Genomic DNA, 17192 nt, shown 5'->3' on the forward strand with positions numbered 1-17192 from the left:
AGATGTTATTTTTTTCAGTACTTTTTTGTGTCTTCTTTGCTGTTGACTCTTTTTTCCTGATTTTCTTCTGTCACTCTCATTTTTCTTCCCAATCGTTCCTTTACCTTTCTTACTTGATTTTAAAAATCCTTTTTGAGTCCCTTAATGACCTGAGAAAAAAATCATATTTTTCTTTGATGCTCTGGGTATAGTAGCTTTGACTTTGTTGTCTTCTGGTTGTATATTTTGATCTTTCTTGTCACCATAGTAAAAAATTTTTCTATTATTTGCTCACTTTTTTCAGTCTATTTCTGGACTTTTAACTCTGCTAAAATGGAGCTGTTTCTGGAATGGGGGGGGGCACTGCTCCAAACTTTAGGGTTTTTTGTGCAGCTGTTTTCAGAGACAATTCTAAGAACCTATAAGTTTTTGGTTCTTCCAAGGTTTTGGATAGGTGTGATTACCACTCTCCTGACCTGTTGTCTGAGAGCAATCATAGACCTCCTATGTTCCTCCTTGCCTTGAAATTGCCATCTAGGACTGTGACCTGATACAAGGATGGGCAAAGCAACCAGTGCCAATGAAGATAACTGTAATTTCCTGCCTTCCTCCATACCACCTGTGGGTTGAGGACTCTGGGACAGCTATTAACCACTGCTGATTCTGTCATTCTCAAGACCTGCTGGTGTGAACTGTACTCCACTCTCACCTCAGAGCAACAAAACTTTTCTGCTGACTTAATTGTCTTGAGCTGAAAAATTTATACTTGTGTGGGTTCTGCTGCTCCAAATTTCACCTTGAGGCATTATTTAAAAGTATTTGGGGGGAATTTGCTGTTTGAATTTTTAAAAAGGATATTTGTGTTATGTCAAAATTTTATATTTTATGAATAAGTGAAAAAAAGTAAGTTCATAATGTTGGGATTTTCTGATCACTTTTGACTCTGGTACCTCTCGACCCCAAGTTGTTCAGTCATATGTGATGATGAGGGTACTCATAATCCCTATTCACATGAATAATCAGCTGTGACAACTTCAAAAATTGCCCTCAGTATCTGGGATGGACATAAAATTGCAAATATGGTTTAAAAGAAAATTAATCTAGATGATAATTTTCTAGAATAAACCTTCCTTTACAAGATAATAAACAAATTATCTAAATTAAATGTCTTAAGACCTGAGCACGTGTGTAACACAAAAACATTTAAAAATGCTTATTAATTTGAATTATTAAATGAAATGCTTGTTGACTTTTTAAAAAAGAGTAAATAAAAACTTAATAGATTATACATATCTAAAAAGTTTAGAGACATTTTTCATCTTACCTGTGACCCCCTGGTCAAAACATGTAAGAACTGAATTCCAAAAAGCCTGGCCATTTCACTGGTTTTCCCAATCAGATCAAGCTGTTCTAACATTTGGAGATTTCCACGGACCCGGCTAACATAATGATCAACCATTTTCCATCTGTTGAAAAAAACAATGTTATAAACATTAGTGACTCAGGAATAATTTGGTCACTCGAAAATCAAGTGATATTAGCATTTGATGAAAAAGTATATTTGTAAAGCTACAGTTTGTGTCAATTATTTGGGACAAGTAATGTTTTAGATACGATTATTTTGTGACAGCAATACTGTGATAGCAGCGGTTACTGATTGGTTTACTCAGAATATCTTACCTTTACCAGAAGAAACTAGATTGAGATAACTTCCTCAACTTTAGTTAGTCATATGTCAGTTGAACACTAAGCTTCATGCCATAAAAATGTGTTTCATTGCTTTCTGTTGTGCTTTTAATTCTACAGTTTTTAAAAACAGCAATTACTTCAAATTGCCTTGTAAAATTTTTTTTAAAGCTTTTAGAACGCATTTCAATGTATTAGAGATATTGCAGAGGCTGTTGGCCTGGGAAAGTCAAGTGATTCAAGGATTATTCAAGTTCACAATGAAACAAGATCAATCAAACTAAACTGCAAAGGAAAGTACAGTTGAAAACTTCAAAAAATGTCAAGAACTGTAAAACAGCCCAATCTTCAAAAATTCAGATTTAAATGGAACTGGACTCTTAAAGGGACAGTTCCTAATTCCTCCTCTTCAATGGTATACAGACACTCAAAAAGAAATGCTCATTATGGGTCACATATAAAATTAGAAAATTATTTATTATTTATACTGTATTATATTTTTATTTATTTTGTTAAACATTTCCCATTAACATTTTAATCTTCTTCAAGGACTTGGGACAGCAACATGACCATGACCTTATACCATGCAGGTCACCGAAGATTTAAGAAATTTATCCAAGAGATCTAGATAAATAGCTTTAAATTCCCTAAGAATTCATTTGATTTAAACCCTATTGAAAATTTTTCAATCAAGGCTAGACTTGGAAAAAATGGATCATACGTCAAAGGCATGGCAAATGTCCATTATGATAAAGATGTGGTTTCATGATGAGGATTTAACGACAATGTTAAAATCTTGTGAACTCAGTGTCAAAGTGGGTATTATCATGTGACCACAACTGGACATACTACATATTAAAGGGTTTTTTTTAAATGTAAGTAAAAAGTTTACTGCATAAGTCAATGTTTAATGATTTTGCTTTGTCCTCGTTAAGTTGAACACTATTGTAGCCTATTTATTAGTGACTATGAAGCTCATTTTGGATTTTTTCCAAATGTCCTGAGGTTTGCCACAATCAGCATGTCATCTATTAAGAGGAATTTCTTTCATTTCTTTAAGAAAAATTTTATTTATTTTGAGTTTTACAATTTCCCCCCATCTTGCTTCCCTCCCCCCACCCCCCACAGAAGGCAATTTGTTGGTCTTTACATTGTTTCAATGGTATGCATTGATCTAGTTGAATGTGGTGAGAAACAATATCCTTAAGGAAGAAACATAAAGTATGAGATATAGCAAAATTATATAATAAGATAACATTTTTATAAAGAATTTCTAACAGTAATAACATATTTATATAGCATTTATCAGCATAGTGTTAAAAGGTTTTACAATTATCTCATTTGATAATCACAATAATTTTTAAATTATCTTTTCTGAATCTGTTTTCCAGATCAATTGTTTTTCAATAAGATGTTTCACATTTTCTTCTAATTTTTCATTCTTTTGGTTTTGAAGTATTTTGTCCTGACTTCTCATAAAGTCAGCAGCTTCCCTCAGTTCCATCATGCATCTGAAGGATCTGTTTTCCTCAGAGAGCTTTCTTATCTCTTTTTCCATTTGGCCAATTCTGATTTTTAAAGCATCCTTCTCCTCAATAACTTTCTGAACTGTTTTATCCATTTTGACCAATATTGGTTTTTTAACATGTTATTTTCTTCAGCATTTTTCTGGATCTCCTTGAGTAAGCTGCTGACTTCATTTTCATGTTTTTCCTGCATCTCTCTCATTTCTTTTCCCAATTTTTCTTCTATCTCCCTTACTTGATTTTCGAAATCTTTTTTGAGCTCTGTCATAGCTTGAGACCAATTTGTTTTTCTTGTAGTCTTTAGATGTAGGAGCTTGTACTTCCTCATCTTCAGATTGAGTATTTTGATCCTTCTTGGGATCATAGACAAAGTATTTCTCAATGGTGTTCCTCTTTTTTCTCTGTTTACTCATTTCCCCAGCCTATGCCTAGTTTTGGGGTGCTTCCTGAGCTTTTGAGTATTATTGGGACACCCCACAAAGGATCTCCGTGTGAGAAGCTCTGTCTTCCCTCTTGGTCTGTGAACAACCACAAGCGCACCCCTCTGTCATGGGGCTGAGGTGGGGGGGCCCCCTGCTGTTCTATGGGGGACCCTAGACTGCGATCAGGATCTGAATATGGTCAGAGCCCCACAGTCCTGTTACAGGTACAGAGGACAGACCTCAGAAATCTCTCCGCTCCCCTAGCTAGGCTGAGTCCTCATTTGATAATCACAACAACCCTTGGAGGCAGGTGCTATTACCACCCCCATTTCACAGAAGAGGAAACCGAGGCAAAAAACTTGAGTCATTTGTCCAAGATCACAAGGTATTTGAATCATATTTGAACTCAGATCTTCCTGACTGCTGGCTCTACCCACTGTGCCAACTAGCTGCCCCCACTGTGCCACCTAGCTGTCCTAAAAAACAATAAAAAAATCACCATTTATAGAGAATAACTTTCTGACATACATTTTGCTCCAGGATAGAATCTTCTCAGAAATGGTGAGCAGTTACTGATATTTTCATTTGCTTGCTTTATTGCAATTTTCCCCATACCTCTGGAATGTAATACCTCTGATAACCTGAGAATCAATCCCTTAATGCTCATCAAGTATTCAGGAGTAGTACTCAGGTGTACACAAGAATATTTCTCTGAGTATACTTAGTCTAGTACAGTGGTTTTCCTCATCTTTATTTTCCTCAGTGTCATTTCTGCTTCTCCTTAAGTATTTCTTGGATTGTGACATTAGAATCCCAAAGAGGTGACTCAAGTGTTCTTCCTAATATAAAGTGTTTTTTAAGAAAATCTTTGTATGTCTTTTTCCATTTTTTTTAGTTCCGTTTCATCTTTAAATGTCCTTGGGATGCTGGTTTTCTTTTACTTTTTTGTATTTTTTTCTTTTTGTAAGACAATGGGGTTAAGTGACTTAACCAAGGTCACACAGCTAGGTAATTATTAAGTGTCTGAGGTCAAATTTGAACTCAGGTCCTCTTGACTTCAGGGCTGGTACTCTATCCACAGTGCCACCCTAGCTGCCCAGGGTGCTGGTTTTCTTAGTAAGATTTCTTTACACTAAAATTGTCCCCTCCCTTGCTTCTTGCTACCTTCTGAGGTGATATTGCTCAGTCTTTCACTATAGGATTTTATAAGAAAGTTTACATTATAAACTGGTGTTATCCTTAATTGCAAGATCTTCTTATTTGATGAGTGCTTATGGACCAAGGTAGTTTTTAGATTCTTTTGGTATCTTCATTATGGCATTTATTTTATTTTGAAAACTATTTCATGAAACTATTGTAATCAGTATATTTAACCTTTTTCCAACCATTTCCCTTTTATGTTAATAATTCCTTTATGTAGTTCAATTTGGAGATATTCTAACTGTATCCCTTTCTCATGTTTTTTTTGTAACTTTGTCTTAATTTTTATCTTTCTTCTAACAAGTCATTAGAAGTACTACATAGTGGCTCATAGAGTAATGACTTCCACATTAGTAATGAAACTTTTACTGTCTGTTAATTCTCAATTTTTGTGATATTATTCTATGTTTGCCTGTCTAGCACTTTATAATTCTTTTCCTTAAGAAAACATTCCACATATGTATACATGAGATTTGGCCTATCTTATTCATAACTCCTCAACTGGATTTCCCAATCTATCTTTGCCAATATTGCCTATTCTCATTTTTGCTAAAAGTCACTGATTAGGGGTGGCTAGGTGGCGCAGTGGATAGAGCACTGACCTTGGAGTCAGGAGTACTTGAGTTCAAATCCAGCCTCAGACACTTTATAATTACCTAGCTGTGTGGCTTTGGGCAAGTCACTTAACCCCATTGCCTTGCAAAAACTAAAAAAAAGAAAAAACATCACTGATTATCAAAGAATGGGATGAGTTAAATTAGAGGGTCTTATCACAATCTTGGAAGATTTCTTCTCTCTCTCTCTCTCTCTCTCTCTCTCTCTCTCTCTCTCTCACACTCATGGTACAATTATTTCCATGGCGATCATTTTGCAACTAGTTGCCAAGAACAATAACCAAATATTTTCCATGAAATGATTTTTCTTGTTGCCTTTGGATACACAATAAAACTAGCTCTGCAAGTTCTTTTATTTATTTCTCCAAGGAATATCTATGTTGTCAGTCATCTTTCTATATGGCTATCTTTTGATACTGTTTGTAGTAAAAGAGTTAAGACAGAATTCCTCCAGTAGCAGATCCACTAAATGCACTGGTCACAGAATAAACCACTCATTTAATTAAAAACCAATGAGTCGGGGTGGCTAGGTGGAGCAGTGGATAAAGCACTGGCCCTGGAGTCAGGCGTACCTGGGTTCAAATCTGGTCTTAGACACTTAATAATTACCTAGCTGTGTGGCCTTGGGCAAGCCACTTAACCCCATTTGCCTTGCCAAAAAAAAAAAAAAAACCCCAAAAACCCCAATGAGTCATCCTATCAGTGATGAGCCTCTCTCTATATATAGCATTTAGAAAGCTATCTGACTGGGATTATGCTCAAAAGTCTTTCCAAGAATATGCTAAAACTTGCATTCAAGTGGCATAAACTTTGAGAATATAGGATCATCTTCATACTATAATGAGGCATTAGGGTATAAGAAGTGTGATATTTAAAAATGAAAACTATACCTAATCTTTGAGATATTAATTATATGCTTTATGAAGGTTACATGATCTGTAAGAATTTATTTTTTAGACACATAATTGGTTAAATTGAGTCTGTCATAAAGGAATTTGTTCAAAGCAAATTATATATCTTTTCATGAACATGGCGTGTTTATGTGACAAGTTAAAACAAAATGAATTTGATGACAAATTAGTCAAACATTTGAAAGGAGAGAACTTGTTTATGGTTATATGTGAAGACTACAGTTTAGAACTATTTACTGTTAGCTTAGAAAAATTTAAAAATTTTCTTTTAGTCAATAATTTTTCTACCTTGTGAACAAAGGTACCAGAAAAAGAATGAAAAAAATTATGATAAAAAATAGCAAGAGACTAATCTGAGTAAAGAGAATATAACTCATAAGATTGAATGTGTTACAAATGATTAATTTTTTCATATCAAATCCCTTCATTCAGCAAGATTCATTCATCTCTTCAGTTTCTAATAAAGTTTCAGTTGTACTTAAACTGATGTCACTTGATAGGAGTGTTTTTCCCCTTTCGCCTAATTGAGTAATAAAAACAAATTAAATAAATTCTAGGATCTTTCATGAATAAGTCAGTTTATGTATTTCTGCACAAATGTATGTTTGTAAGAGAATGTTTTCCTGTGAGCTGTTGGCTACTAACAGAAGAGCAAAAAAAAAAAAATCAGATCTAATAAGATTTATCTTTGTTCATGCCAATTTTATTAAAATACTGAATTATTATTTTTTTAGGTTTTTGTAAGGCAAACGGGGTTAAGTGGCTTGCCCAAGGCCACACAGCTAGAAAATACTGAATTACTGATACCACTTTTAAAATAAAACCTGATCATATAGTAACAGAAAATTATAAAGAATGAAATACATCATTTAAAAATATAATAGGTTAAAAAGAATCAACATTAACTGTTAGGAACTGTTGTGTGTGGGAGTGCTGTGAACCTTCATCACCTGGTGTCTTTGAGCACCACAGCCTTGTTTTACTAAATGCCACAGGAGCGAGAGTGGATTAGGGAATGGAGAGGATATTTAAACACTTGTATTTGGTTCAATAAATGGAGACCTTGGAGACCTTGGTGTATAAAGGGAGAACTTGTCTCTTCTTCCATCTCCTCAACGCTCGCCTGGGGAAAGGTTAAGGGAGTCCAGAAAGGGACTCAACAATTAACATTTTCAGCAAATGTTCATTTTTTTGACTCCCAAATGAAGCAAACTTAGGTGTTCTTAATGGTTTTAAGGAGTTAACATTCAGCACTCATAGATATTTAAGCCCATTACATGTCTGTAAGAGCTCTATTAAAAGGAAAAAAATGTAAAGCCTGAAAAGAACATTAATTATAGGCTGCAATTAAATTTTTTGTAAGTTAGCTTTTGGGGGGAAAAAATGTCACTGAAGTTCATGTTGCTACTAAGTAGTGAATGAGGATAAAATACTCTTGTATCACTGCTATTTGATTATATTAATTTAACTGCAGTCTTGATTAGTTTCAGTGTATTAGACTCAATCTGAGTAAATAAGAAGATGTTTAATATAAAATTAGAGTGAATATGGGAAAAATTTCAGGGTTGTTTCTATTCAGTCTTTAAGAATAAACAGGAAAATTTTCAGAGATATTAACATGCTAAATGAATGACAAAAATTCAACCAACCAATTTAATTGTATTAGGTACCAAGCCCTTGTTTGTCAAATAGCCCTTGTTTTAACACTGTATCTAGGAAGTCAACATATTTACACTTATATACAAAATCTGTGAACACAAGGGAATTTTGATTTGGTGGAGGCACTAGAAGAGAAGGGGAGCAGGAACAGTTTTATGTAGGAGTGGCAACTGAGCAGAAATGTGAAGGAAATGAGGGATTCCAAGAGAGAGGAGATAATATATCCAGGCCAAGCAATAACTGGTACAAATTCATGGAATTAAGAAATTGACTTGTATTGTGAGTAATAGGAGATAGGAGGCCAGTTTGCAGTGGATTATAGAGTGGGCACCAAGGGGAGTAATGTACACTGCATCTAGAAAGATAGACTGGAACCAGTTTTTGGGTTTTTAAATTCCCCAAAGAGGTTTTATTCCAGATCTAACTGGGAGCCACATAACATTTTTTGAGCAGGAAAATGACATGGTTAGAACTGTGTTTAAAGACTATCACTTTGGTCACTGTGGGAGATGGTTTTCAGAGGTGAGAAATGAGAAAGTAAGACCAGTTAGGAGGCTAGAACTATAGCCCAGCTAAGTAGCAATGAGAGTCTGAAATACAGTGGTGGCTATTTGAATAGAGAGAGTAAGGATAGATGCAAGAGAGAATAGAACAATTGCCCAGTCTAGTGACCAAAATAAATGCCTCTATCACTTGCAAACATTAATTATAATCAATAAACATAGATCTGAGAAATCATCTGGTGCAACTGACTCATTTTACTGATGAACCAAATAAGGCCTTGAGAAGTGAAATGATCTATTCAAAAACAAACAAACCAGTGGTGGAGTAAAGAATGGAGTATTTACAGACTGGTCAATATGACCAGAAAGGATAATGATGATTGTTGGAAGGGTTGTGGGAAATCTGGGACACTATTACATTGCTGGTGGAGCTGTGAACTCATCCAACCTTTTTGGAGAGAAATTTGGAATTATGTCCAAAGGGCAACAAAATTGTGCATACCCTTTGATCCAGCAATACCACTACTGGGTCTATACCCTGAAGAGATGATGAAAAAAGGGTAAAAACATCACTTGTACAAAAATATTCTAGCAGCCCTGTTTGTAGTGGCAAAGAATTGGAAATTAAGTAAATGTCCTTCACTTGGCTTAACAAACTGTGGTATATGTGTGTCATGGAACATTATTGTTCTATTAGAAACTAGGAGGGATGGGAATTCAGGGAAGCCTGGAGGGATTTGCATGAACTGATGCTGAATGAGTTGAGCAGGACCAGAGAAATTTTGGTGCGGGGGTGATGATCAACCTTGATGGACTTGCTCATTCCATCAGTGCAACAGTCAGGGACAATTTGGGGCTGTCTGCGATGGAGAATACCACCTGTATCCAGAGAAAGAATTGTGGAGTTTGAACAAAGACCAAGGACTATTACCTTAAATTTAGGGAAAAAACCTGATATCTTATTGTCTGATCTTGCTATCTCTTATATTTTATGTTTCTTTCTTAAGGATATGATTTCTCTCTCATCTCACTCAATTTGTATCAATGTGTACCATGGAAACAATGTAAAGACTGACAGATTGGTTTCTGTGGGGGTGGGGGGAGGGAAGTAAGATTAAGGAAAAAATTGTAAAACTCAAAATAAATAAAATCTTTAATAAAGAAAAAAATTAAAAAAAGAATGGAGTATTTACACTAAAGTTATTTAAATCTATAATTAAAAAAATTATTGATCTATTTATTCTTTTACAAAACCAACATTCCTTCCGGTGTTCCTTTCCCCCTCCCCACCAAGAACTGTCCCATATAACAAATATTTATCTTAAAAAAAAAACACTGGAAAAAGCTCAATAAAACCTCCTACCAATATTAAAAAAAAAAACACAAACCAAACAACTGAACATAAATATAATGTTTAAATATTTAAATTATATGAATTTTAAAAATCTCATATCTCTGATAAAAAGAGAAAGGACATAAAATTATGTATCAAGGACTATGAGAAACAACTAGGAGGAAATAATCCCTACTTGATATGTTTGCTTGGGTAGGTAAGTGACTTATTCAAGAGTCAATGAACATAAACATTAAAAAAGATTAGCTTAATATATATTGATATATTCCAGTTGAGTAAATTCTCCTAGAGGACAGAGAATCTTTGTTGTAGGATAAAATACAAAATCCTCTGGTATTTAAAGTCAAACACAAGTTGGCTCCAAAATATCTTTCCAGGCAAATTTGACATTACTTTCTCTAATGCACTCTGGATTTCAGTCAATCCCACTGTTTAATTTTTAGGCAAAAAGAAAATTTTAAAAAAGCAAACATTTGTAATTCCTCGTATATGATATTCAATTTCCTGCCCTTTTATACAGGGGAGTCTTATTGCCCCTGTTTAGAAATATTCCCTCTTTATTGTTTCTAGAAATTCTTAGCTTTCCTCTTTCACATCTCAGTCTTCCTATATGAGGCTTGTCCTAATTTACTTAGATGTTGGATTTTTCTATCTCTTCATTCAAAATTATATTGTATTTATTTTAAAATATTTTAGACTTATTTGATTTTATGTTGCTCCCCACTCAAAATATAAATTCCGTGTTGGGCATATAACTTAATAGATTCAATTAAAATAGAAGATAGGCTGTAGTGTAGAACTTCTGGTCAAACCAAACTTTTTTTTTCATAGCAACTCTTGATGACTATCTAGCACTTATTTAATGACAGATGAAGGGATGGAGTACCCAAACTGACATATATGTGTGTGTGTGTGTGTGTGTGTGTGTGTGTGTGTGTGTGTGTGTGTGTGTGTATTACCCCAAGCTCATTACAAAATCTCTTCGCTCAGAGAACAAGTATACTTGAATAAAGTCCAACCTATATAATACAAATGACTATTAGAGATCTTTTCAATCCTCTTCCATTTCCTCTTTTTGGTAACATCTTCAGGCAAATTACTACCATAAAAATGGGAGTGTGGGAGCTTTTCGTAAAGAAGTTTTAAGTTAGGGAGAACCTTTGGGGTCAGAAATGGTGAAAGATTAGAAATTCAGGAAAAATAACTTGAAGTTGCTATGGAATCTTCTTCTTTCTTTTTTTAGGATTTTTGCAAGGCAAACTGGGCTAAGTGGCTTGCCCAAGGCCACACAGCTAGGTAATTATAATTAAGTGTCTGAGGCCGGATTTGAACTCAGGAGTGGGTGCTCTATCTACTGCGCCACCTAGCCCCCCACATGGAATCTTCTTTTTTTTTGCAAGGCAAATGGGGTTAATGGCGTGCCCAAGGCCACACAGCTAGGTAATTATTGTTTGAGACCAGATTTGAACCCAGGTACTCCTGACTCCAGTGCAGGTGCTTTATCCACTGCACCACCTAACCGCCCCCTCCAAGGAATCTTAACAAAGTCTTTGCTCCCATTGCCTAGGGCTCAGGCCAGCTGTAATAATTCTACAAATTTGGGCATAAGTTTTGTGAGCTTTTGTGGACCAGTCAAGAAACATCTCTAATAATAGTTCTATGTAAAAAAAAATCATCTGAATCTCAAACAAATTTTGACTTATTAAAAAAATTAGAATACAAATACATTTAGAAATTGAAAGGCATAGAGATCCATAAAAAGATAATTGTGGCAATCATCTGCTATACAAGATACAGTTTTTTGACTAGCAATTTTCTTTGGTATACTTCAAATAACAATTTACAGACAACTTTTTTTTATAAAACTTATCAGGTGAATAATTGTATAAAGCAAAGAAGCTTCTGCATTCTAAGGAAACACAAAGTAGGAAAGAACACAGAAGGGCCACAACTAGTCACCGTATTGCCAATGTGCTAAAAAAAAGGTATATGATCTCCCTGTGTAATGTATTACAGCACCATAAAGTCAAATGGTCTTCTACTTCCCTGCTCAATTTTTAATTTAAGCCTGTTTTTTGATATTATCATTTCTATAAATAGAATATACTCATTATCACCTTCTGTTCAGAGACACTTAGAACTGATATTTAATTCTGGAACACATTAAATCATCACAATGCTGTCAATCATCATTTTTATATTAAATGGCTTCAGGTTGAACTTCTGTTTTTATTTATTATTGTCATTTGGGTTCCCATGTTTGTATTTCAATAATGAATTCATGTGAAGACTTTTGTTTCTTATAATTTTGCCTTAGTTATGGATAGCACCTCAGAGATATAAACATCAAAGAAAGGAAATATCAAATATGTAACTTTCTGAGCATATTCAAGTCTTATTAAGGGATCTTGGATCTCTCCACCCTGAGGTCTCTTGAAATTTAATAAGCAGATTTCATTCACTTCAAAATTAGGTTCCCATCATCTTAGCAACTTTTTCTCTGTAGTTAACAAACATAGCAAACATTTCCTTAAAAAATTTAATATAAATGACAAAGACAATATTCTCCCCAAAAGAAATGAAACACATTACCTGTATAGATCTGTCTTGTTATCAAACCAATCAGACAATACACGAAATGTGAAGAGAGGAAAACGTTGGTGAAGAATATGAAAACTCACATTTTCAAATGTATAGTTAGTTAGAGCCACCTGGAAAAATTAAGTAATTATTACAATGTTTCTATATTTAAATGGATATTTAAATGTCATATTCAATCTGGAAGGTTTCATATACTGCTTTAGTGATAGATTTAAAAATCACATTTAACAGTAACTTTGTATATCCCTGAAACAAATTCAAATAAAATTCAAATCATATTCTAATTAAAATAATGTTTAAATTAGAATAAAAAGTATTTCACTCCCAAATGCCATTAAGTTATTTTTGTATCATTTCCAGGGTTGTTTTCTTATGGTATTAGGAATTAGATGAACTTTTGAGATGTGCCAAATAAAAGTGACTTTGTTCCGGAGCTGCTTTAGTAACCAGACCTCTAATTTTGTGTTTGATTTTGTTCTGCCTTGTTTTCTTAAGACAAGTAAGGAAGAAAATGTCATCAATATCTAACCACTTGTAAAATGTCCAGATGAAAGGTGGATTGATGTTGAATGATTTGTTAACCTGCCCTTGAAGAGAACATAGGGATGACAGTTGTGAAGAAGGCAGCTGTTTGGAACTATGACAAAGAGGGCAAGGCATGTCCTCAAAGGAAGGTGAAGGAGAGGTGGTATTTGGGAATATACTACAAAAGAAGGCTCAGTCACTGGAGCACTGTGATAGGGAGTTATTGAGGCAGAAATAGCAGGGAAGCAAGAGGCAACTGGGATGGGGGACTTAGTGAAGATATCTGCTGCAGGTCTCTCTGTGTTCATATCAGATTACCTAAATTCTTGATTTTCCTTTTTGATAATTTCATCTTTCAGAAAGTAAAGGAAACAAGGAAAAAGAATCACTAATCTGAATTTCAGTCTGATCCATGAAGAAAAATAGTTTGGCAAAGTGAAAATTATGAAACGTTCCTTCAAAAGAGGAACATTAGATTTTTTGGAGAGCAGATCTTAGAAGGTTCAGGGAAAAGAGAGTGTTGAGTTCTTGGTACAAATACTGAAAAAAAAATTGGCTCTAAACAATGGAATTCTGATAAAATCATAGTAAGTATTCTGATAAGATCATTTTAAGATGGTCTTAATGAGGAAAACAGAGGAGAGGTATTTAAAGAGACTAATGGGAACCATAGAGCACTCAGATTTTAAAAGGTCAAAAAATATGAGTGTGGGCACAAAACATTGGCACAGTCCTACAACATATTAGGAAGACCAAGTCTCAAGATGAGCCAGTACTTTGAACACCACTATCAATAATTTTTTAAGGAGGGGGTAAGACCAAAGATAGATTTGCCCTGATATTTGGGATAACAGGTGAAAGAAAAGAAATTTTCAACTTCAGTAATTTCTGTTTTCTCTATTAAAGAGAACAATCTTTATACCGAAAAGGCTAGGACAATGGTTATGAGGGAACTGAGCAGATCAAAAAAGAATGACCAATTCACTCTAAGTTCAAGATACCTAAGCTGAATAAACTATTTCCAAAGAATTTGAAAGAATTTGCAGACATTATTATTGAAGCTGATTATCTTTGAGGCATTTTACAAAATGTGAAATGTGTTACAAGACTAAAGAAAGACAATGCTCTAATTTTCAGGAAGAGGGAGAAAATTCTCTAAGCTATAAGCTGATGAGTTTGATTTGTGTGTGTGTGTGTGTGTGTGTAAAAATTGTAGAATAGATCACTGAACAAATGTTTTGCAAGCCAAGTAGGTGATAGCTAAGAGTCTATGGGTGAACCATTTTACATCCAGAAAGGACCTAGAGAGCCTTTTCCTACTCAATGCTTTCTCTAGGCTTGAAAAGCTTTGACTCCAGATGATTCCTGAGTTGAGATCCATTAAAGATCACTACCCCAAGAAGATCCAGAATAGCAAAACTGTCTTCTCTTTGTTCCTCACATATGACATCACATCTTCCATCTTTGTGATTTTTACAATGGTTCTCTCCAAGCCTGGAATGTATTATCTCCTCACTGATACAACTCAGGCATCACCTTTTTGAGAAGCTTTTTCTGATCTCCTCACCTCCTAGTGAATTCTCTCTCAAAATACCTTTTATTAATTACTTTGCATTTATCCTTTATATACACACATATGCATCTTTCTTGTCTTCCTCATTAGAAGTGCCTTGAAAATAGGGTTTGTTTCATTTGTTGTATCAGCCCTAGCATATCACACTGGGTGTGACCTAGTGGTTGACTAATTAAATACTGGTTGATTGACTCACTGATTGATACTACTAGGTCAACTCCCACTATGTTCAAAGGGGAAATGCCAAGTAGTTTGAAGGATTTTTTGCTACTGTGAAAACTGTCAATCTTTTTTAGTGATTCCAAGAAGAATGATAATTTTTTAATTCCCAATATTCACACATTTTTTTGATGTTCCACTGCTGATAAAGACAAAGGAATTAATTTATGTCTGCTGTTTAATAAATTTGTTTATGTATTTTTTCAATTATATGTAAAGATAATTTTCACTATTCATTTTTGTAGTTTTCTCCCCCCCTTCCTTTCCCCCCCAACCTAGGAGAACAAATAATCTGTTATACATTGTACATTGTTACATATATATTCCATAACAGTTGTTATTTAAATTGCTCAGGAATATTTATTCTGACTTTTGATATTCCAGAAATTCCTATGAAAAGTCCCAAGTTTTTAAAGCTCTTTACTCAATGATTCAATAACCTGGGCAAAATTTGATATAAATGACCTAGCTTGTTGCATTTTGCCTCAAAGCAAGCAAAGAATCCTTTGATAAATTGCTCAGTTCTGTTGTCATCAGTAATGCATGTGTTCATTCCAAGGAATATTTTAAAATTATCACAGCTCATTATGTGCAATTGGAGACTATGAACAAAACAATATAATTCTGCTATTTCATCCCTCAATTTTTTTATAAATATCTTTTTAAAAAAATAATTGAGTATGGTTCTGTTTTGAAATCTATTAAAATACACTGAATCATAATAAAGTTATCTATTCCTTTGGATTCTCTTTCTTCTAGTAGTAAAGAAAATATGTGCCAAATGCAAATGGAAAAAGGAGATGCTTCTAAGATATAGATTTGGAAGAGATCAAACAAATTAAATGCATACTTCAGAAAGGGGAAAAAGGGGGAAAAGAATAGAAGCCAAGTAGGAGAAAAGAATAGAACAGGTCTTTCCTATACAGACAAATATAATTATCATGCATTCTCACTCAAATGAAAGGCATAATTCTTGAAAAGCCAATTGTTCAGTATGTCTCAGGATAGTGAGTTTGCTATTTATTTGAAAAGCAGTTCGGGGTGATTGTATGGGAATTGAAGGGAAGGAAAATGGAAGGTAATCCAAGAATACTAGAAAGAAAAAGATACTAAAAATGTGTGCTTCTGCATATCAATGTTTTTAATTGTTATCAACAACACCGAGGGCATTTAGGTCAGGAACTCAATCATTTTGAACAATGAGAATTTTCCACTGAAGGTATTTCTTACTTCATGTGTATAACTAATATAATTTAAGACCTAATCATTTGAAATTTTGGGAATTCTTTATTCTGTCTCTCTCTTCTTTCTTTCTCTTTAATTTTCCAAAGTGACTGGTTAACAAAAATAAGAATATAAGAAGACAAACAATTTTTGAATTCATGCAAAGTATATGCAATTCTTATATATGACAAAGATATCATAAATGGAAAAATTTCTAGGAGTAGAGATGCTCTACTTTGTCTTAACAGAATGCTTTAGTACTCAAATACTCTCACTGTTTAGTTCTTGCTGAAAACAGTTTATAATTTTCAAAATATAATGAAATGAGAAGGTCAAGATAACTTGTCTGGGTTGCTATTTAAGGAGTGCAGTACTATAGAGTAAGAAAAAAGGAACATGATGAAAGTTTAAAATATTTGTTATGTAATAAAAGCACACAAGTTCTACAGACTATTTCTAAGATACTTCAGAAACAAAAATTAGAAATCAGTAAGAAAATGAAACTCAGTTCACCAGTTGACATGCATCATGAGAATGCTTATAAATATTTTAGAATATATAGGTTCCTTTCATTTTATTCTGGAAATACTCCTAGTAATGATATTGCTGGGTATAGGCAGTTTAATAATTATTTGGGCATAATACCAGATTGCACTTCAAAATGTTTAGATCGATTCTTCCAATAATGAATTAGTGTCTCAATTTTTCCACATCCCATCCAATATCTGTTGGTTTCTCTAATTATTTTAGTGAATCTGAAAGGTGTCAAATGATATTTCAAGATAGTTTTAGTTTGCATTTATCTAATCAATAATGATTTGGTTTGATTTCTTCATTAGAAAACTGCCTATTCATGTACTTTGACCATTTATCAATTGGGGAATGACTGATTCTTATAGATTTGACAAAGTTCTCCACATATTTGCAATATGAGACTTTTATCTGAGAAACTTTCTATAAATTTCTCCCCAATTTTCTGCTTTCCTTCTAACCTGGACTACATTTGTTTTATTTGTACAAAACCTATTTAATTTTATGTGATTGAAATTATCTACTTTATATACCTCATTCTACACTTTATTTCATTTTGTTTATTCATAAATTGTTTACTATTCATGAGTCTGACAGGAAACATATATCTAGTTCTTTTTCAAATTTTCTTGTAATATCTTTCTTTATATCTAGGTCATGTATGC

The 17192-nt window shown here is 33.8% G+C and overlaps 1 protein-coding gene across 3 annotated transcripts in view; it reads right to left on the reverse strand.

The window, feature by feature from the left end:
- REV3L (REV3 like, DNA directed polymerase zeta catalytic subunit) overlaps positions 1-17192 on the reverse strand; it is a 244142-nt gene that overhangs the window by 52809 nt on the left and 174141 nt on the right. For all 3 annotated transcript variants that reach the window (XM_074187375.1, XM_074187376.1, XM_074187377.1), the window contains exons 21-22: positions 12447-12565; positions 1304-1445 (exon numbers count right to left, since the gene is read on the reverse strand). In XM_074187375.1, coding sequence (XP_074043476.1) covers positions 1304-1445; positions 12447-12565 — 261 coding nt within the window. The remainder of the gene's footprint in view (positions 1-1303; positions 1446-12446; positions 12566-17192) is intronic.

This window comes from Macrotis lagotis, chromosome 5, assembly GCF_037893015.1.
Source record: "Macrotis lagotis isolate mMagLag1 chromosome 5, bilby.v1.9.chrom.fasta, whole genome shotgun sequence".
Taxonomy (NCBI): Eukaryota; Metazoa; Chordata; class Mammalia; order Peramelemorphia; family Peramelidae; genus Macrotis; species Macrotis lagotis.